The sequence below is a fragment of the Dipodomys merriami genome, unplaced genomic scaffold, assembly GCF_024711535.1.
Source record: "Dipodomys merriami isolate MVZ:Mamm:240054 unplaced genomic scaffold, mDipMer1.0.p SCAF_5, whole genome shotgun sequence".
In the NCBI taxonomy this organism is placed as follows: Eukaryota; Metazoa; Chordata; class Mammalia; order Rodentia; family Heteromyidae; genus Dipodomys; species Dipodomys merriami.
In genome coordinates, this window is record NW_027206068.1 from 57,199,656 (window position 1) to 57,223,218 (window position 23,563).

The 23,563-nt window shown below is 36.7% G+C and overlaps 1 protein-coding gene across 7 annotated transcripts in view; it reads right to left on the reverse strand.

Annotated features, from left to right (window-relative positions):
• The window catches only part of Pot1 (protection of telomeres 1), a 54,664-nt gene extending 52,969 nt beyond the window's left edge, over window positions 1–1,695 (reverse strand). For 3 of the 7 annotated variants that reach the window (XM_069996681.1, XM_069996680.1, XM_069996677.1), the window contains exons 1-2: window positions 1,520–1,607; window positions 617–778 (exon numbers count right to left, since the gene is read on the reverse strand). In XM_069996681.1, coding sequence (XP_069852782.1) covers window positions 617–739 — 123 coding nt within the window. In that variant the 5' untranslated portion in view covers window positions 740–778; window positions 1,520–1,607. The other 4 variants (XM_069996678.1, XM_069996683.1, XM_069996679.1 and 1 more) reach the window with 4 other exon arrangements.
• Window positions 1,696–23,563: the final 21,868 nt, after the last annotated feature.

Here is a 23,563-nt window from a genome sequence, read left to right on the forward strand (position 1 = left end):
GTCATTGATCACCTAGATTTTTACAGTATTTCCAAATCAAGTATATTTCTTCTAAACTTGCTATATACAATATATTCTTTTATTAGAGGCAGAGTAGTTTGAACTCAAAATGAATCATGTATTTCTCCTACTGATAAATCTGCTAAGAGTCCTCCATATCTTTAAGGTAGCATCCAAATTCAACATACACATAACTGTTTCTATCTAAGAGAAAAATAAAGCTGTCTTTCTGGAACTTCTAGCTCAACTTTCTTGATCCAACTCATCAAAAACAAAGTCTCTCACACCCATGTATCGCAATACTACCACAATTAGATGTAGAGACTGGGTAGCAACATGTCAAACTTCACATAAATGTTGCCACTTTTAGTATAGCGACCACAATCATTCACCTTTGAATGTACCTGTGAAACATCCCAGTGAATCACAGAATCCAGTGAAATGTTTACTAAACGAATGTTGCAAAGTAAAAGGAATTTATTGAACTATACAGTCTCAACTGTAATTTTAAAAAAAGATAAAATTATTCTTAAAACAGCTCTCATAAAGAAATGAAGTATAAACAATAGTATTCCTTTGAGAAGGAAAATGCATTCTGACTTAAGAAACCTCTTACCTGAATATATTTCTTGCTATAATCACAATCTGGCTGTAGGCATCTGAAATCTATTTTGTGTAAATTACTTAGTGGCTGAACTGCAGTAACTCCATTAACATCTTTTAATAATTCAAGTGGCATATCAGTTCTGCTTCACAGTGATGTCCAAAGTAAATTCAACTAAGGAAAATATAAATACCAGTATTTTTTCCAAAAAAAGAGAAATAAACAGAAATAAGAAGAAAAAGAAATAAAAAGAAATAAGCCTCTTTGCTTTAGTTTTGCATTTTCTTCTTAAAAAAAAAAAAAGCTAGATGGGGTGGGGTAGGTGGCCAGGCCAATGGACTACTTACCAACACAAAGCATTCTTCTGGGGAATTGGAGCTTAATTCTTTTCTATTTAAGTTTTGTGTGTAAAAGTATCCCCCGTTGGCTAGTTTTAAGATCTGTAAAAACTTCACTAACATATTTTATCCCTATGAATTAAAACTTAAACTGGGGAGGAGGGGCGAAATGTTCTCTTTGAGGGCCTTTGCAATCCCTCCTGCAGTTGTTATATTGCATTGTCAGACTGAACCCAAAACAGGTGCTTCCTAGGTGAACCCCCTCCCTCCAATGTCTAAGGGGGGGGGAGGAGGAGGAGGAGGAACAGGAAGATGAAGAACCACCTCCATTGAACTGCAGGTTCCCTTATGCATGGAGGATATAATCTTAATTTTCACGCTTCCTGCCGGACCCTCACCAAACTCCTCAGGATCTCATCTTAAAGTGTGAGCACCAGCCACACCCAGACCTTTGGCGCTCCAAGAGGCGGGCCTTGGCCTTGGCTACGATCGTCTCCCTCCACGCCAGGGAAGAAGGCCCCAGGCTAAATGTCAGCCCCATGGGAGTTTCCTCCGCGATAACGGCACCTGCTTTCACCTGAACGAAATCCGCCTCCTCCTCGTGTCTGTCCAGGGCCCTTACCCACCTTCCCCACGCCGCGGACCCCACACCTACTCCAAATTTCACTTACGCTCAGGATGCAAGGAAAACCAGGAAGTGTTCAGATAGGCGCGCGCGTGACGTCACACGCACGCAAGCGCCCGCACCGCCTCCAGATTTTGCGCGTGCGTCCTGGGCACTAGTTTTAACATTCCCTAGTCGCTCCCGCGACTTCACAAACCCGTGAAGAGGGCGGAGCACAGGGTTGACGTAAAGCCTCGGAGTTCCGCTTGGCCCCGCCCCAGGCGGTTTCCCGCCTTCCCTGCTGGAGCCCTGGGCTGCTGCGGTGCAAATCCTAAAACCAGGACTGAAGCTAAGGTTCCATCCATTGATTGGAACGGAACGGAACTTTCAGTTCCTTTTTTCTGAATAAAGCACCCGAGTGCAGTTTCTCTAAGGAAATGTTCGTGCAAAGATGACCGCGGTATTTAGTTTGGTACGGTTTTTAATTGCAAAAATGCTGTACAGAGAGAGGGGTTACAGTTACCTGAGCAAGGTATTGAGTGCATTTCTTATCAAGCTTTGTTGCCTCCTCCTTTGATTTTCCCTACCATTCCTTCCCTCCCCACCTCCCCGGCCCCCTCTGCAAGTTGTAAAGTTCGTCTTCAACGTAGTGTCTTGTACATCTCATTGTACATCTCATTGTTACAATGGGTCAACCTGTATCCCTATTTAAACTATTTAAATTCTTTTTTAATGGCATGGACAGAATTCCACCAGAGTTAATGCAATTTTCAAACAAGATTAAGGAACATTGACTCAGTTTATAAGATTATGGTTTTTGTGGTTATGACAACTGTTAACAGTAAATCATCTACTAATTCCTAATATATTTCGATCATTTTCTGTAGATGAAGCCACCTCAGTGCAGAAGCATGAGAAAAGGAATTTCACAAATATTTTGAAGTCTACGTTGTACTAAAGTCTCTTGGTGCATATATTTTGCTGGAAGAAATAGCTATGTGTAAAGTACCTATGTTTTCATCAGAAAGCTTTCTTTTCAGCCAGTGTCCTCTGTCGTGGTCCCTCTGGTTCATACAGGGAGCATAAGCTAGTCATGACAAAAGCTCTGCAGTTCCCTGAGCTATTTATTCCTCTCAAAATGTACTTTGTTCTAAGCAGTTCATCAGACTTCTTTGAATGCTTTCTAATTCTTTTGTATTTCCTTTTTCTGTGTGTTCTTTTGGATTTGAAATATAGTGATGTCCCTTATAATACTTAGAAATGGTCTTGTAATTTATTAATTTATTTTTTTTGACAGTCACTGGGCTTGAATTCAGGATCTAGTCACTGTCTCTGAGCGTTTTCACTCAAAGCTAGTGCTCTACCACTTCCACTTTGAGCCTCAGCACCATTTCCCGTGTTCTGATGGTTAATTGTAGAAAAGAGTCTCACTGACTTTCCTGCCCGGTCTGGCTTAGAATTACATTCTGTCATTGTAAGGTCCGCTCCTGGATGGCCAGCAGACTCCACTCTCCTTGCAGCAAAGTCTCCACCCAGTACCTGCATTACCTAGGCAACTGGGACACCTGGAAGATGTCACATCTGCCTCTGCTGAGGTCATATCTGAATTTGATGTGGCCACACCTTTCTCCGCCCATACCCTAGATAAGGCCTAGCCCAGGCCCAGATGCCCTCCGCCCTTGCTCTGCTCTTTTCTAGCTCTTTCTCAGCTCTTTCCTTCTCTTCTCTTTCCCAGCTCCCTTCTCTTTTCTAGCTCTCTCTCTCTGCTCTTTTCTAGCTCTTTCCTTCTCTTCTCTTTCCCAGCTCCCTTCACTTTCCTAACTCTCTCTTTCCCACCTTTCCCAGATGCTCTCTTTTCTAGCTCTTTTCTAGCTCTTTTCTCCCTCTTTCCCAGCTCTCTCTCTTTTCCAGCTCTCCCAGCTCTTTCTTTCTCCCAGCCCTTTCCCCACCAGGTGGAGGACCAAGATGGCCTGGTACCAGCCAGAATGATTAAACCTACCCCTTACCTGAATACCACGTGCATGCTGCTGTTCATACTCTGCTACCTCTTTTTAAAAACCTAACAGTCATTTTCCTCCTTTTCTAAAATTTTATAAAATTCAAAACTATACATTCACTGAAATGTATCTAGGGAATATCAAACTATTTAAAGAATATCTTTAAAAAATCTTCTTATGTAAACATACCTATTTTTTCTAGGTATGTTTCTACCTCTTTCAAATCACAGAGAATGCTTTCAAGATCTGTCAGTGAATTTAACACTCTGCCACTTCAAAACCAGTGTGTGTCCTCAGGACTTATTGCTGTCTGGCTCCTTCCTAGAAAACAAGTGAAAGGCTTATCTCAGTATAGTAACGAGAATGGGTGCCCATGCCCCCGTGACCCCGAGCCCCTTTCCTAAATACTCTTTCCTCAGATTAGAGCATTCTTATTAGAATGTGTGTCTTGTCTTTCGTTAGACACTATTTTCTTAACTGTATGCATCCCTTTATTTCTATTTCAATTGTTCTTTTTTTAGTTAATTCAATTAAAATTTAAGCCAATACTTTTAATTAAAAAATCATACTCTTCTGAAACATTATGTTTCCTTTGTTTTAAAGCCAAATCTATCTACAAAGCCAGATAACTTTAGTCAAACTGTATTTATTTATACAGAAATATATGAAAGTAAGCCATATGCTGTTGACTCATGCCTGTAATCCTAGCTATTCAGGAGTCTGAAATTTGAGGACCATGGCTCAAAGACATCACTGGAATAAAAAAGACTATGTTAACTGTGTGAAGAATGTTAATTTTATGTTACCTCTTGATTTTTTTCCCCTTTGAATAACTTGAATTGCTGGAAACAAGCATCTGAACTGTTTGAATGGTTGTTCTCAGATCCGTTTTCTTTCCTACCTTCCTCAAGTTGGGAGCTGGCAGTCAAATAGACCTTTTGCAAACTATCGGACTGCTCTCATAACTTGGCTGTTTGGGATAATTTACTGTTATTCTAAAAAAACATGCCAATTGCTAAAGAGGATCACGTACAACCAAGGCTGTTGCAAAGGACATGACTCCTGCTTCAGGAAGCCTTGTTTGAATTCCAGCTGCTCCAAGCAACCTGACATTACCTTGAAGATACCAAGATGAGCAGTGGTAAACTCTTATAAACTCCATTCATCTATTTTCACTCAGGCCAGAAAGCATACATTCATACCCAGTGCAGAAAGCTTCTGATGAATGCAGTTGGAGGCTTATGATTGGTTTTGCTGTAAGGCCTGAAATTAATGTGACTAAATGGGTTGTGGTTTCCTAAAAATTCCAATGCTAAGTATGTGTGCCATAGCCATTCTCTAACCCTTATATAATCAGGCTCTTCAGCTCACTTTTCCAACCAGCCAAGTGACACCTCCTCCTGTCCTTCTCTCTGATATTGCAGCAATAGTCTCAAGAAAAAACTTCTGTGTATGTGTTTCCTTTCATGTTTATGGTCTTTATTGTGGAAAAAACAGGCTAAACTGCTAACACAAAGGGAAGATGGCGGCAAGCCATCTGTGGCAACAACCACACAGCAGTAGCAGCAGCAACAGCAAATGACAGCAATGGAAATAGTAGCAATGATAAGAAAGTGACTGAAGAGTCCCAGAAAGTCACCAGGAGTGGGAAAGTGCAGAACAGAGGCAGAAGAGAACACAAGGGAAAGTAGAAATACAGAAAAGGTAGAAGCCTGTGGAGAGCAATGACAGGAAATTTTGGACTCTGATCACTGGAAGAGTTCTGGTGAGGTGACATGCCCTAGGCAAGGTTCTGACATGCTAGGCCTAAGACCACTGACACAATCTGCTGTCAAGGGTCATAGAATCTGACTCTCAACACTTGGCAGCTGTAGCACTAGGTGTGCTGACACCTGGTGCTACTGCTAGCTGCTGCTAAGTGTTGAGGATTGTACAAGCTGGTGAATGCTGGACCACTGACAGTCAAAGACTAGAGCAGTAAGCCTACAACATGAACAAGTGCATCCATGAGTCTGTTTCTAGATTCTAGAGATATTTGCTTCTGATTCTCTGGACCTGGAGCTATAAGCCTCTAAATCGATCAGCCTGTCCTATTAACCTTTGGCATTTAAGGGTCTGGGACTGCAAATATTGTATCCCTCACATAATACAAGTAGAGCAAAAGTGCTCTAACTATGACTGCAAAGGCAGTCAATCAATTACTTGAACTGAGTAATTCAGATATCTTCCTAAGAAGCTGGGATAGGTCACTGGGCTCTGGTGGCTCACGCCTGTAATCCTAGCTACTTAGGAGGCTGAGATCTAAGGATCAAAGTTCAAAGCCAACTTGGGCAAGTAAGCCCATGAGACTCTTATCTCAAATTTAACCACCAAACAAACTGGAAGTAGAGCTGTGGCTTAAAGTGATAGAGCACTAGCCTTGAGCAAAAGAGCTCAGGGACAGGGCCCAGGCCCTGAACTCAAGCCCCATGACTGACCAAAACCAACAACAAAAAGGAAGTTGGGATATATAAAAAAAGGAAGTTGTGTATACATAAGTTTCTTTTGACAATTAATTTACAAGTTCAAATAGAAGTTAAAGGAGGTGAGGGCAAAATATCTCACAGAAATCATCATCTAAGGATAGATGAAGCATGGATTATTCTATACAAAGAAACAAAAACAAATGTCATGAAACCCTAGAGAAAATTTCAGAGTAATTACTGAGTTTTTAGTAAGGAACAAAATAACCTATTTTGGATTTAGGTGTTGTGAATCCTACCAGAATTAATTAGTTTTAATTTGTTGAATTTGTGTTATTTGCTACCAATAAGGCCATGATGGACAACACTGAGAAATTTCTATAGGCCACCCACTAAACTATACACAGAATTAGCACCTGATTATCACCTCCATCACCACTACTCTGATCCAATACACCATACTCTCTGGACTGGATTTCTGCAATACAATCACAAAGATCCCTTAGGTCTTTATGTTCCATCCTCCTTCTTATCTAATGCTCTATTTCAACCATCAGTGAGTTTCATCACTCACTCCTTTGCTCAAAATACTGTAATATATCATAAGAAAAAAAATCAATGTCCTTTGAATTGTCTTAAAGACGAGATAGGATCAAACTTCTCTACTATGCTTTTTCTTTAACTACTTCATGTTCACTCACTCTAGATCAATTGTCTTCCTTGCTGGTTGTGTGAAGCTTAGAGTCATTTACATAGCACTCTTTTCTAATCAAATCCTCCACATCCTCAAAGATAACTTCTCAAATAAACCATCCATAGGGCTTAAACTCAAGGCCTGCACACTGTCACTGAGCTTCATTTGCTTAAGGCTCACACTCTACCACTTAAGCCACACCACCACTTCTGGCTTTTTTTGTTTATGTGGTACTGAAGAATTGAAGCCAGGGCTTCATGCATGCTACGCAAGCATTCTACTACTAGGTCACATTCCCAGCCCCTTCGAGAGTTTTGTTTTGTTTTGTTTATTTTTTGCTAAATTTCCCCCCCTTTCCAAGAGCACTAATGAAATTGTTAACATGTTGTGAAATTAACTCTTTTCATTGTTTCACCCTAGAATCTAAGCTTTACCGATGCAGGTAACTCAGGCTGTTTGGCTCACTTGAGAGTCAATAAATACATGAGAAATGAACAGTAAAATATCATGCCTAATGATACAATAATTTTCTTCCCAATGATCCACAGAACCTGTTGAAAACATATTTCATTATCTCTAATGTACAAATGTATTAAATGTAGCAAGAGATTAGATAAAAAGAAAGACATTGATTGTTGAATAAGCACAGGTATGAAGTTATGGATAACTATGGAAAACAGGCAAATTGTCTACTTATGGCAAAAAAGTAAGGAAGCTACCTACCAAACGTTTATATATCCTCATATATAAGAAGATACATTACAGACCATTTTATGAAATAAAAATTACGAGAAAACTTTGAGTAGAATGATTAAAATAATATATTAATGAAGTTTCAAAATTTGAAAGCTTAATATGGATAAGTAACCTCTTAAAGTAGATGTTTCCTTTCTTCCTTCCCTTCCTTTTCCTGTTTCTCCTGCGTCTCCTTTCCTTTGTCTCTCTCTGACTCTGTCTCTCTGTCTCTTTCTCTCTTTCTCCCTCTTTCTCTCTCCCTCTTTCTTTCTGTGTCACTGTCTTTCTGTGTTTGTCTCTTTCAGTCTCCCTTTTCCCAGATTTTATGTAACTCAGTCTGGACTCAGCTTTCTGAACTTAAGATTCTCTTGCCTCAGTACCCCTAGTAGCTGGACTTACAGGTTTATGGCAGCTCACCTAATTCAAATAATGATATTTTTACTTAAATAGTCACATAAAATATATATCCAATACATTTGTAGAGTTGAGGATTCCCCTTTCATCTTCTATCCTAGTCACAGAGAATACATTTTCATAAAGTGAGGTCTTTCACTTAGATTCTTATCACTACTTCGGATGGGGTAGTAAGTTAGAGTGGATATAGGTAAATTCAGTGAAAAACTTTGTCTAAAAGGAATGCTAACCAGGAAAATATGCACTAAAGGAAAGGCAAATAACTGAAAATAGTAAATAAAAGTCTGAAAATCAAGTTATCACAACAGTAGATGTAAATGTATGGAGTAAAGAATTGGTGAAGAAAGAAGGACCAAAAATTTCATCATGGATGTGAGGAGTGGACCATTTGACTGCCTTGGAAACTCCAGAAATCAAATGCACAACTCATTGAGTAAAAGGCACAGAGTTTGGAAAGCCTGTCTCAATAGAGATAATTGTTAGTTAAATTACAACAAAGATATGTATTGAGGCAAAAAGAATTGCATTCATGAAAATTTTCTGCCTATTAATTTGGAAGATGAATTGCTAAGGACCTATGTATGTGTGTAAAGAAACATGTTGCCTAAAGGAATGACTGGCCATGTAGATTTCTCTGTAGAAAAGTGGGATGAAAAGAAAGAGAAACTGAAATGTAGCCAGACAAAAGCAGGAAAGTTGCCATGAACCCCACAATGAGTCCACACTTTGCTGCCTATGATAAAGCCAATTACACACTAGAAAAAGAGACCTATAGCAAAGCTAGTGAGGTTATGGAGTACTTGAGAATAAAAGAAGTTTGGGGCTGGGAAGGTGGCTCAGTGGTAGAGTGCTTGCCTGGCATACATGAAGCCCTGGGTTCAATTTCTCATCACCACATAAGTAGAAAAGGCGGGAAGTGGCCCTGTGGCTCAAGTGGTAGAACATTAGCTTTGAGCTGAAGAGCTGAGGGACAGCACTCTGGACAGGCCCAGAGTTCAGGCCCCACAAATGACAAAAAAAAAAAAAGAATAAATGAGGTTTTTGAGAAAAATCAAGAAGAAGCTTGGTTTATGTCCATTTCAATGTATGTGTAATTGAAACAAAACACAAAGAAGAAGAAAAGCGAGAAAAAATTAGAAGGAAAAGATTTGCCAAAAATTAACAGACATCGAAAGCATAATATTCAGAGAGGATCTTTCAACTTAGAATTGTAGGAAGTAGGGATTATATCTTGAATTTAGGGTCCCCTTCATCTGCACAGCATGTATTTTACATCATGAAAAGATGCCCCGGAAAATCATGAACTATACAGCATTTTTTCTTTGTAACTTTAACATTGAAAAACATGGTTTATTAATAAAAAATGGTTCAGCTCTAAAAGTTAGTCTTAAGTTTTTCTCTTCCTTTCCCCTGTTATTTTTTAAAAAGTGATCAAATTGGCATAATTTTAGAACCTTTATAATGAATTCTTTTGGATAATGGAAATATGATTACGCATTTTTATGTTTTCAAAGGTTACAACAATTACTTGGAGTAATTGGGAACTATTTGTGTTAGGTTTCAAATGCATTTTTTAACACAAAATGACATTTTGTAACTTTGTCAGAACTTCTACCTATTAGTTTAAATTGCATCTACCTCTATTCATTATGTTCATACATTTTGATAGGAAATGGAAAAGAAAATATGTAGAGTCCTTTAATGAAAATTGAGGGTAGTTTATTCATTTTTGTATATGTGTACAATAACAATGAGACTTTATGAGGGTAAAAGTAAATTGTTCCTCCAAACAACTGGTTCATCAAAGATTGTGTAGTGATAGAATAATATGGGTATGGTCACTCTTTCAATTAAGGGATTAAAATCCTCAAAAGTGAAAATGATTTGCTGATATCTTTTTCATAGCTACAGAAGAATAGAAATGATTGCCATATAGTCACTTCAGAAACTTCAGGATAATTAGGGCATATTTAACTTACAGTTTGGTGTCAGCATCTGGCACAGTAAAATATAATAGTTGGACAAGCCAATCATTTTGTCATTCGTAGTTATTTCAATATTAAGAGGGGGTAAAAAGATCCAAAGTTTAGAGGCATGACTGCTTAACAGAGACTAAGTCTATTGGTCTGAAACAAAATGATAAAACAATAAAGAATGGGTTGATTCTGTTGTTTGTATCTAGCCATTAAGAATTATCTCCTTGGGCTGGGAAGGTGGCTCAGTGGGAGAGCGCTTGCCTTGCATGCCTGAGGCCCTGGGTTCGATTCCTCAGCACCACATAAGCAAAAAGAAAAAAGCCGGAAGTGGCCCTGTGGCTCAAGTGGTAGAGTGCTAGCCTTGAGCTGAAGAGCTGAAGGACAGCGCCCAGGCCCAGAGTTCAGGCCCATGACTGGACCAAAAAAAAAAAAAAGAATTCTCTCCTTACTCAAACCAATCTGCTAATGCTATTCATATTAGATGTCCAAATAATAAAAGTAATCTTGATCATTCTCCTCCTTAATTTTACTTACATTAGAAATACTTTTTTTCAAGATATAAACTGCTTTGTTAAACTGCAAACAATTCAAAACATAACCTGAAATTAAAATAAGTAAGAGACTGGTGGATTAGGGTTGATGGGTAATAATGTTGAAAGAGGTTACATTGATCATGATGCAGTGTATTTTGATTAGTATCCTTTGACTATCTTGTCATTTCCTTATGATTGGTATAATTCATTCTTTCTGATGGAAGAGTAGAATTCCACTGTGTATCTATGCCATTGATCCATTCATCCATTGAGGGGCATTTGAGCTGATTCTGTATCTTAGCTATGGTAAATAATGCTGCAGTGAAACATGGCTGTGCTGATGGTGTTAGTGTAGCCTTCTTTGTGCTTTCTTGCATAAATCCCCTCAGCCAGACCCAGAGAAACAGGTTGTATGGATTTCCTCATTTCTGGTAGCTAGAATGTGCCTAACAATCTACAAGTAAAATATTGGATGGTTAGAAAAATTCCATAGAGGTCTCTATGCCTTCATATAGTGAGACCAAAGGAGGATCTTAAGAGAGAAACACAAAGGCGCAATACCTATGTGATCTGATTGTTTAAAAATATTTATTAAAATAAACTCCAAGAAATGGAAACAAGAGGGTTTTTTTAAATCTTTGTTGCTGTTTCTGTTTTCTTTTCATTTTGTCTTCTTTGTTGGTTTATCTGTCTTTCGAAGGGTAAGAGGGGTCAAAGAAATGGTGGGACAAAGGGTGAACAAATATAGCAGTGATACTCACTAGAGAACTAACTATAAAATTTATGGGTGGTGACAGGAGGAAAGAAGCTGGAAGGAGACAGGGAAGCAGTAACACGATTCAAAAATAATGTACTCTTTATCTGACTTATGTAACTGTAGCCCCTTGTACATCACCTTTACAATAACAATAAAAATGCGTAAAGATGCACTCCATGCATAAACTGTTTCAGTGAATGGCAACTCGTTTGCATCACTACCTAAAAATATTCCAAAAAAAACAAGTGCTTTCTTTGCATTCCATTTCTGCCAGATACCATTTGTATCAAGCCATCTATCTTCTATCAGAATATTCCAAAACCGTTTTCATAGTTACAGATTTAGGAATGAGTGTGTGACCCAGCACATCTAGAGAGGCGAGGCAATGTCTGCTGGACCTTTTAGGATGCATTATCTTTTCTTTTTTTTTTTTCCTTTTTTGTCGGTCATAGGGCTTGAACTCTGGGCCTGGGCACTGTCCCTCAGCTCTTCAGCTCAAGACTAGCACACTACCACTTGAGCCACAGTGCCACTTCCAATTTTCTGGTGGTTTATTGGAAATAAGCATCTCAAGGATTTTCCTGTCCTGGCTGGCTTTGAACCATGATCCTCAGATCTCAGCTTCTTGGATAGCTAGGATTACAGGCGTGAGCCACCGACTCCTGGCATCTTTTATCTTTTGCTTTTTGTAGATAGCAATAGCAATAGCAATGTCAGGGGAAGTCAAGCTTCCCTATACCCAGTAGCAAATGGAAAAAAAAATGTGCACTATTTACTCCTGGCAGGTGTCCCATGGGAAAAGGGACCAAACAAAACAAAGCCAGTAGTGGGGCAGCCATCAGGCCATGCCTCAGAGCCAAGCTCCCTCACAGACCTGCCAAGATTCCGTGCTGGTCAATGGCTACCAAAAGCTGTATATATGACTCTCTCTTCTGAATGGTGAAAAGGTATAACCACCAAAGCAATAACATATGATAATAACCTACACTTAGAGCCCAAGGATAGGAAATAAAACACCAACCCTTTAAGAATTACTGATTTAGTAAACAACCTCAAGGTAATTCAAACCTCACTCAAATTGTTTGTTTTTTGAGGATAAATAAATAAAAACTTTCTAGGACCTACTAGGACCTGTGATAAATTATTAATGTAATTCTAGTCTCTCAGAAGCCCTTTGGTAACTACACTTATCTATTACTCTTGTTGAAAACTGTTGTAACTTCCAGAAAACTTGCAAAACCATGAAGTCTGTGCATAAAGATAAAATAATCAAAGTATAAGATTCGTCCCAGAATTTTTACATGAGGTCATTTTCTTTGGGAATATAGAAAGGTACAACTTCATTAGTTCCCAAGATTCAAAGAATAAAATTCTACAATACTACAAATACAGCTGCAATAATTTCATAGGTGAATGATTTTAGTCCATTCTCATTAAAATTGCATAATTGACTATGTTCAGATAGCTCCATGGTTTCTACATTCAGACATACCTGTTCCTGTCCCCCATTCTAACATTCAGCTTAGTCCCAAAGTCTCAAGCTTTATAGGATCCAAACAACTCTCAAATAAGCATCATAGGGTCCAGTTAATCATAATTTACACATTTGTTTTTCTTTGCCTGTTTAACCTTTCCAAGGTCCAGTTCTCAGCCTTCTGAGTACTCACAAGGTGGCATTCCAACTCTTCACCCTTTTCTGGTCTCACAGCTCAGCCTCAGAGTTCCATACAAGATGGCACTTTAATATTAGCCATAACAAAACCATCTTTTCTACCATTATGGATTGGAAAATGTGCTTTATTCAATACATTTGAGAAAAATATTAACAATTCTCTGAAAAATAAAATGTCACCTTTATTTTTATTTTTATGTTTTTGGATTTTTTGTGAAAATACTGTACAGAGGGGGTACAATTACATGGGCAAGATAATGAGTACATTTCTTATCAAGCATTGTAGCCTCCTCCTTTGTTTCCCCTTCCCATCCTTTCCCATCCTCCCTCTCACCCCCTCACCTAATCCTCCCCCCAACACCCCCCACCCCCCGCACCAAAGTTGTAAAGTTTGTTTTCGACATAACGACTTGTACATCTCATAAAATGTCACCTTTAGTATGGCCTTGTTTGTGGTCTACTGGATAAATGCCCAGGAGTGGGATTGTTGGGTCATAGGGGAGCTCTATGTTTAGTCTTTAGAGGAAACTCCAAACTGTTTTCCAAAGTGGTTGAACAAGTTTAAATTCCCACCAACAGGGTAATAGCATTCCCTTTTGGCCACATCCCACCAGAAGTCTATTAATTGGGTTGTTGTTTCTTTGAGGATTTATTTGGAAGGGGGAGTTATCATTTGAGCTCTAAGTATATTTCGGATATGAGGCTTTTGTCTGATGTATAGTAAAAATCCTCCATTCTCTGGGCTTTCTAGTTATTAGAACACCTCTGTCCTTTTCAGTTTCATGCAATCCCATTTATCTAGTCTTTCTTTGATTTGTTGTGACTCTGGATCTTTACGTAGGAAGTTTCCACCCATGCCTAGGATCCCTAGCACACCATGTTCATTGCAGCATTGTTTACCATAGCCAAGATATGGAATCAACCCAGATGCCCCTCAGCAGGTGAATGGATCAAGAAAATGTGGTACATATACACACAATGGCATTCTATGCTTCCATCAGAAAGAATGATATTGTACCATTTGTAAGGAAATGGAAAGACTTGGAAAAATAGTATTAAGTGAAGTAATCCAGGCCCAAAGAAACATGAGTTGTACAGTTTCAGTCATTTGTTGTAACTAGAATGTGCCTGGATTCTACAAGTAAACACACTGGATAGTGAAAGACAAAAAATACAGTTGAACATGATAAATTATACAGGACTCTAGACACTCAAACAGTGAGACCCAGTGAGGATATTCTTAGAGAATCACAAATGCTCAATAGCTCTGATCACATAATATGATGCCTTGTTTGTGATCATTCTGGTAAATGCCCAAAAGTAGGATTGCTGAGTGATAGGGGAGCTCTATGTGGAGTCTTTTGAAGAACCTCCATTCTACTTTCCAAAGTAGCTGAACAAGTTTATACTCCCACCAACAACGCAGTAGGGTTCACTTCTGTCCACATCCTCTCCAGCATCTGTTGTTATTAGAGTTCTTGATTATAGTCATTCTAACTGGGGTGAGGTGGTATCTCAGTGTTGTTTTGATTTGCATTTCTTTTATGGCTAGGGAGGTTTAGCATTTCTTCATGTGTCTATTGGCCATCCTTCTTTCCTCTTCGGAGAAGTTTCTCTGTAAGTCTTTAGCCCACGTATTTATTGGGCAGTTGTTTCTTCAAGGATTTGTTCGCACTATGTTTATTGTAGCATTATTTATCTTAGCTAAGATATGGAACCAAGCCAGATGTCCCTCAGTAGATGAATGGATCAAGAACATGTGGTATATATACACAATGGAATTCTATGCCTCCATCAGAAAGAATGGCATTGCCCAATTTGTTAGAAAATGGAAAGACTTGGAAAAATAGTATTAAGTGAAATAAGCCAGGCCCAAAGAAACATAGGTCCCATGGTTCCCCTTATTTGCAATAACTATATTTGCAATAACTAGTATATGTCTGAGACAAGCAGAAACGGTCAGATAAGATGATGTTAGGCAAAATGAACCCCAAAATAAGGACACAAGTGTTTTTGTCTTTCTTGCTATTGTTTCTAACATTTATAAGATGATTTCTTTGTTGCTTTGTATGTCACTCCCCCATGGTATAACTCCTGTATTTGATGTTGGTAAAATTTGGGAGGGTAAGGGACAAAACAAATTGTTTAAATAGGGATACAGGTGGACCCATTGCAACAATGAGATGTACAAGATACTATGTTGAAAAACAAACTTTACAACTTTGGAGGGGGTGGTAGTCATGGAAATAGGAAGGCAGGGATGGTATGGGAAAAACAAAGAGGAGGCAACAATGCTTGATAAGAAATACTTATTACCTTGCTCATGTAATTGTAACCCCTCTGTACAGTATTTTCATAATAAAAAAGTATTAAATAAAAGACGATAAAATGATGCCTATTGAAATGAACTCCAAGAAATGGAAAAAGAGGTTTTTTTGTTGTTATTTTGCTCTTTTCTCCTTTGTCACTTTTTTTTAAACTTCTGTACCTTTTATCTTGTGTGTTAGTTTGTCTGTTTGGAGGAAGGTGAGGGGGAGCACAGAAATTGTGGGACAAAGGGTGAACAAATGCAGCAAGTGATATTCACTAGACACTATGTTGAAAATTAACTGTAGAACTTGTGGGGAGGGGACAGGGAAGAAAAAAGAGAGAAGAGGTGACACTTGAAAAAGAAATGAACTCAGTACCTGACTTTTGTAACTGTAACCCTTCTGTACATCACCTTTACAATAACAATAAAAAACTAAAATGTCACTGAAACAAGTCCTGATCACCTGGAAAAATCAAATACACACAAATCTTACTGTTTTAGAATGTTTTGAGAAAGAAAATTGGATAAAGATTCCTGACCAAAATATATGAACACACTCTGAATCAAAGAATCATTAAAAATGATTATTAGTTAACAAAATGATAAATCTAAAGTGGAGCTGGAAAACTGGAATTTTTATTAAGCATATAATTTTTTTGGGAGGGGAGCAATGCAGAAAACGACAAATTTCACATAAATCACAGCACCAAAGACATGCACAGGTGAATGGTGGGCAGATGTGGAATAGTAACACCAAAGCATGTTTTAGGACAGAGCCAACACACACAATCAGTTGGGGAGACTCCCCAGAGAAAAGATTATTTGGATGAGTGCATGTGAAATAGAGGGGTAGAGTCTTTTCTTTGCCTGGGCATCAGCTGCATTTGCCTTCAAAGCAAAGTCTTGATGGTAAGTGATTCAATCACTGAAGCCAGACATAATTATACAAAGATATTTCTGGCACAATTTATCAGGGTTTTGCTCCAATGGCCTCTTCCTCCTTAGAACAGCTCTGCTATCACAACATACACACAGAACAGGACAAACAGAAATTATCAAACAAAATTATGAGAAGTGAGCAAAACATTGGAAAGCATTATATTTTATTAACCTAAGCCATCAACTTGACAAGAAACTAATTTCAAGAATTTAGAGAGCAACAGAAGTCTTCAAAAGGAATATAAGAAATATCTTGAAAGTAAGTAAAAATATTTAGAAAACAGCAAAAGGAATTAAGGAGCCTATTTTGGAGTAAAATAGTAAGCAATTATTAGGTAATACTTTATTAAAATTTATATCCATAAAGTATAATGGGTAAATAAAAATTGGGGGATATATGAATTACTCACTGGCTCCAATGAGATGAAAATATGCATTGATAAGGTAGTATGAAAAATTATACATAAATGAGGTGCAATGAGTGAATGGTTCACACCTGTCATCCATCTTATTTAAGCAGGTGAGACTTGTAGATTGTGCCTTTCAAAGCAAGATGGGGCTGAAAAGTTATGAGACTCCACTTACAAAATAACCAATAAAAAATCAGGCACTAGCCTTGAGCAAGAAAGCCAAGTAGGAGGCCTAGAGTTCAAGCCCTGGTAGTGGCAAAATGAAAAATATATACAACATAAAAACACACATTTAGTGAAGAGACAAAACCACTTTTGAAAAAGAAAATGAGAAATAGAATTTTTATGTTAGGCTCAGTCATTGCAAAATTAAAAAAAATATAGCAGAAAACTCTAGCATTGTTGGGGAAGTGCTAAATGGTACAGCTATTATGGAAAAGAATATAGACATTCTTCAAAAATGAAAAGTGGAACTATCATGTGACACACCAAAAACATTACCATGTTGGGAGGAGTTTTTATTTTAGTTACATTTCCCCAATGATTCTTTTATTAGAAATTGGTGTTCATCAATGACATTTTTGAAAACACTTTATTTTACCAGTGTATAGTTGGATATAACTAAAGTCAAGGCTGAGAAAAGTGAAGAATAGTTCATCAAAAACAATGGACAGATAATGAGCAGAAAATAATAAGAAAAGATTTAACTGTAGATCCAATGATATGTTACAGATATGGAAAGAGGATGATTATAGTTGAAAGAGTGTATACATATATTCATAAATATATATGTACATGTTATATACATATACACATACCTGTACACACAAAACAAATTAAACATTTCTGAATTCATCTAGGAAATGAAGGAAGGAAGGAATGAGAGCCAGATAAGAAGACAGTACAAGAAGAAAAAGATTGTGAAAGTATAAAATAAGAGAAACAGCAGGACAGGGCTTTAAAGTAAAACAGATTGTTTTAAATTTATTTTTCTTTCTAAAGAGGAAGAATACAAAATGTCACTGGATGTGTCAACCTGTTGACTAGAAAAATTGTAGAAAGGCAATTTTTTTTTTGTTAAAATAGTGAGCATTTAAGTATTTTGAAACTACTGCTCTTCACAAAAGTAACAGGAGTATCATTTTTTAAAGGGAACTTTAAAAAGTTTAAGATTGAAAACAGCATCATTTATGTCAATTATTCAAACTTTACTGAGGTTTTCACTGATTTTCATAACATCTTCTACACATAAAATAAATAAGTATGTCCTTTCTAATTTGTTAAAACATCTATGATGCTTCTAGATTGCAAGTTTTTAACTAATATTACATATTTATTGGTTCAGTCTAACACTTAAAAATTATTTTGAACTACAATGGCAAGTTTTGAACTTGCCATTTGCTTGAATATAAAGATTATGTTAAATTAAATTTTTGTATTCTAGAATAGTTATTTAAAGAATATTGAAATAAAATTTTATTGTTCTTTATTTGATTTTACCTGGCCAGCATCAGCAAATTGTTTCTAGAAGACCTACTTAAATGCCAGAAGTTTACCCAAGTATTAATTGTGCTCTCAGTTCTGGATTATTAATATATTTGCATTTGATTTGTCTTCATTGTGAGCTATTGATTTGCAATAATTATTCTTCAGATAAATTCAAATTTCAGAGAGAGAGCAGATAAAACAAAATTCATCTTGTTGACTAATTTATATATAACACTATATTACCAAACAAGAACTCCTTAAGCTCATATGCACTATTTGTATATGTCAGGCACCTTTCTAAGTAGAGATATCAATCCAGCTAACCCCCAGCACAGCCCAAGTAATGGTATTAATAATAATGTCATTACTCTTCTCATTAATAGATGACCAATGGAGGGACATAGTGATTATATAATTTTCTGCAAATTGGTCTTAGATGATAAATACTAGAGTCAAGTCAAATCCCAGAAAATCTTACTCCAGAGAGTTCCTTACAATCAAACTTGATCACTGTTCTATGCCAATATGTAATGAGGCACAACAATACTTTGCTTATAAATTCAATATTATTGTGATAACGATAGACAAGTCCAAACAAGTTTTTGTTGGTATTGACCAATTCTTTGACAATAGAGTTAAGTGCTTTTTTTAATTTTTATTTTTTTTATTGTGAAAATACTGTACAGAGGGGTTACAATTACATGGGCAAGATAGTGAGTACATTTCTTATCAAGCATTGTAGCCTCCTCCTTTGTTTACCCTTCCCATCCCTTCCCATCTTCCCTTCCCCTCACCCAATCCTCCCCCCCCCATCCTCCCCCTCCCCCAAGTTGTAAAGTTTGTTTTCGACAGGACAACTTGTACTTCTCATTGTTGCAACAGGTCCACCTGTATCCTTATTTAAAGGACTTGTTTTTCCCCTTCCCCTCCACAAATTATACCGACATCAAATACAGTGAAAGCAGGGATTATACTGTAGGGGAGGGACATACAAAGCAACAAAGAAATAATCTTATAATTGCGTTAGAAACAAATGCATGAAAGAAAAAAACATTTAAAATACATATCTTAGGGTTCATTTTCCTAACATCACCTTATCTGACCTTTTCTGCTTGACTCATACATATCTTAGATATTTCAAATAAGGGAAATCATGGGACCTATGTTTCTTTGGGCTTGGCTTACTTCACTTAATATAATTTTTTCCAAGTCTTTCCATTTCCTAACAAATTGGGCAATATCATTGTTTCTGATGGAGGTATAGAATTCCATTGTGTATATATACTACATTTTCTTGATCCATTCATCTACTGAGGGGCATCTGGGTTGGTTCCAGATCTTAGCTATGGTAAATAAGTATGGAGGTTCCTCAAAAGACTCCACATAGAGCTCCCCTATGACCCAGAAGTCCCACTTTTAGGCATTTACCCAAATGTTTACAAACAAGATCACACTAAAGCTACCAGCACAACTATGTTTATTGCAGCATTATTTACCATAGCTAAGATCTGGAGTTAAGTGCTTTTGACGCTTTTTGTTCATAAATTTTGCTAGCCAATTTTTATTTTTATTTTTATTTTTTTTTGTCAGTCATGGGACTTGAACTCTGGGCCTGGGCGCTGTCCCTCAGCTCTTCAGCTCAAGGCCAGCGCTCTACCACTTGAGCTACAGCGCCACTTCCGGTTTTCTGGTGGTTTATTGGAGATAGGAGTCTCAGGTCTCTCCTGCCCGGGCTGGCTTTGAACCGCGATCCTCAGATCTCAGCCTCCTGAGTAGCTAGGATTACAGGCGTGAGCCACCAGCCAATTATTTTCATTAGTGCTCCATGAGCTATTGTTTTTATAGTAAAAGTTAAGTGGCAGAGCATACAAAATACATTGAGAAATTAAAGATTTAATTAAATCATCATAACTGTATTTGAACATTTTTATTTTGGAATAAAGCTGTAAGCACTTTAATGTTTTGCAGCTCAAACTTTATTAAGATAAATAGAGGAATTTACACCTCTCAGTATTAAATTATTTCTAGCCTTGCTGTCCTCAGAGTTGTTTATAAAAAAACAAAAGTACTGATGTTTATCATGGAAGTTATCTGTGCACCCAAAGAGGTGGGCTTCTTTATTATTTATTAACTGGAATCTCGGATTGAGGAACACTCAGTTCAATCTACAGTGAGAATAATTGAAGTTTGGTAAAATCTAAATTAAATCACCTGAAAAACCAAGATGTGTTTAAATAGAAATGGAGTCACATGTTTTCTCATTTTCCATCTTCAAGCATCATCTCAGACTGATCTACAAAGTCAGTTTGCAAACATGTATATACCAGAAAATCTGTAGGCCAACTATTACACACATCAGAATCTCTATACAGAAACAAAACGAGTAACAAGCAATAAATTTTACTTACACATGACTTTGTTCTTCCAATTACCTGGTTTATTTTAAAATATCTAAGATTTATTTTGACATGACTTTTTAATTCTTGACACAGGAAACTTGAAAAAACTCACTTTCAGAAATTATTGGCATGTCAAGCAATTTAACTTTTAGCTTTATATTTAACCTCTCCAATGTGAAAAATGTAGATAGTAGCATCATTCCTCTTTAACAGAAATATCTTATGATAAATGCAGTGAGGTCTTTTATTTCGTGTTATTTTGGTGAGAATTTTTATTTATCAGCAACTATTTTAGAGATTATTGGATCTTTAATTTAAGCACCTTAATATGTATTTTAGGGCATTTTTATTTGGCTTCAGACCATTCAAAGGATATTATTAAATAATGAAAAAGGAACTACTAAAACAGATGTTAAAATAAAAACTTGTTTTCAATAAATGTGGAAATAAGATAACTTCTATGGGAAAATGCTTTTCAGAAGATTGTTAATGTAATAACATCATATATAAAATATCATAAGATTAAACTATGAAAAAGGGAGATTGGCATATTGGGAATATAACTGGGACAAAAGATTACTAAACAGACTAACTGTCCTGAGGTAAACTATTCAAGTATTAATCTTGTTGAGAAATAACCAGCATAAGGCTTCATTTTATGATTGATATCAAGCCTATAACATTATTCAAACTCAATTATCTACTTCAACAAATTGGGATTATCCCTAAATTGGAAACATTTTATCAACATGTAAGTTTAAAAATAAATGTAATAAGTTTAGCATATCATGTAAAGTTATGTTTTAAATTGTGCAGCCACATCATCCATTCCTAGAGAACTGATTTTTTTTCATAATTTTGATTGAAAACTAATAAAAACGAGCTGTGCAAAAAATTATTCCTATGTGAAGTGAGGTCCATAGTTATGATTTATATCTATGTCCAATAATCATCTAAATGATGGAGTAAATTATGGCTATAAAATCCATACCAACTAATAATGTAGAGCCTGGTCTTCACATGTCTTCTTTGCTGAATAAACCACCAAGATTTGATTATTAACACCTATCTGCTTGCTCTGTAACCAGATAAAATAAAGGTGATCAAAGTTTTATAGCAAAAAGTTATTTTAGAGCTATGTGAGGTCACTTTTGTAAAGATGTTTTGATTTGTTTTAAACATTTTGTTGAAATACCTATTTGGAAATATTTGATACTATTAGGCTGATTAGTAGCTTTTCATAGTGTCTTTAACAACATAAATGGCTCAGAAAAAAATGACATTGTGTCAAGAATAATTTCAATGTTAAATTTTTGTTGATATATATGTTTCACATATAATCTTTGAAAATAACAAAAATACTTTTATTTATGGTTTTAAAGTAGAAATACCAGGACAATATACTTACTTTCTTGCCTCATCATTAGTAATAGTAGCTAGATAGTTCTGTCAATCTCAAGGATTAAAGATGAATGTTCTGAAGATTATTTTGGTGTGCTGTTTCACTTCTAGTAATTAAAAACTGAAATTGGAGAGTTTTCTATATATTAATTGCTTTGGGCGGTCCAATAATGAATATTTTCCCTGAACTTTTTTCTGAGGGCTTAAGACTAATAATTCAAATCATGTTTCTCTAGAAATGTTTTATTGAAGTGAGTGAGAAACAACATGCAGAAATTACATGTCTTACTAGCTATGTCCTTTGCCATGCAGAAGCTCTGCAACTTCATGCAATCCCATTTGTCCAAACTTTCTTTGATTTGTTGTGTTTCTGGGTTTCTATTAAGAAAATTTGGCCTGTGCCAACTCTGAAGTTTTTGATCCATTTGGAGTTGACTGAATGATCACAAACAAGACCATACTAAAGCTACCAGCACAACTATGTTTATTGTAGCATTATTTACCATAGCTAAGATATGGACCCAATCCTGATATAGATGAATGGATCAAGAAAATGTGGTATGTATACAATGGAATTTTATGCCTCCATCAGAAAGACTGACATTGCCCCATTTGTTAGGAAATGGAAAGACTTGGAAAAATTATATTAAATGGAGTAAGCCAGGCCCAAAGAAACATAGGTCCATAGGTCCCATGGTTTCCCTTATTTGCAATAACTAGTATATATCTGATACAAGCAGAAAAGGTCAGATAAGATGATGTTAGGCAAAATGAACCCCAAGATAGGGACACAAGCGTTTTTTCTTTCTAGCTATTGTTCCTAACATGTTTACAAGGTGATTATTTTGTTGTTTTGTATGTCCCTCCCCTATGGTATAACACCGTTTTCACTGTATTTGATGTTGGTATAATTTGGGGAGGGGAAGGGAAAAAACAAATTGTTTAAATAGGGATACAGTGGACCCATTGCAACAATGAGATATGAAATGTACAAAATGCTACGTTGAAAACGAACTTTATAACTTTGGTGGGGTGGGGGTTGGGGAAGTGTAGTTGTGGAGATGGGAGGGTAGGGAGGGATGGTAGGGGAAAAACAAAGGAGGAAGCAACAATGCTTGATAAGAAATGTACTATTACCTTGCTCATGTAATTGTAACCCTGCTGTATGGTATTTTCACAATAAAAAAACTGATTAAATAAAAACATAAATGCACTCATTAAAAAAAAGAAATTGCATGTCTTCAGCCAGACACAGTGGCACATGCATATAATTACAGCTACTTATTAGGTGTAAGTAGTAGGATTGCAGTTCAAGGACAGATTGGACAAAATATTATTGAGATCATATCTCAAATTACAAGTTAGACATAATGGCTCATACCTGTAGTCTCAGGTATGTGACATGAAGAGGCAGGATGATATACTCCAAGGCCAATTGTGGGCAAATACAAGAACATCTCTGAAAAATAATTAAAATGGTAGAACACTGGACTCATAGGGACAAGCCCTGAGTTCAAACGCAAGAACCAGAAGAACAGAGATGCTCTTCTCATGGTAGCTGGAATACCAAATGAAACAAGAAAGGACTATAGTCAAGACAGGCCCTTCAAAAACACTTCCTCCAAGCAAGCCCTCCTTCCTAATAGTCCATGTGCCTATAAACAAATTATTGATGAGGTCAGCATCCTCACCATTCAATAGAGTCATCTTCACCAAGTCTCAATGGAGTCATCAGCTGGGATCAAGCTTTCAATATAAGCCTTTCTTTTATGTAACATTAACATAAATAGAGCTTTAAATATAGTATAGAATGGCAGACACTAGTCTAT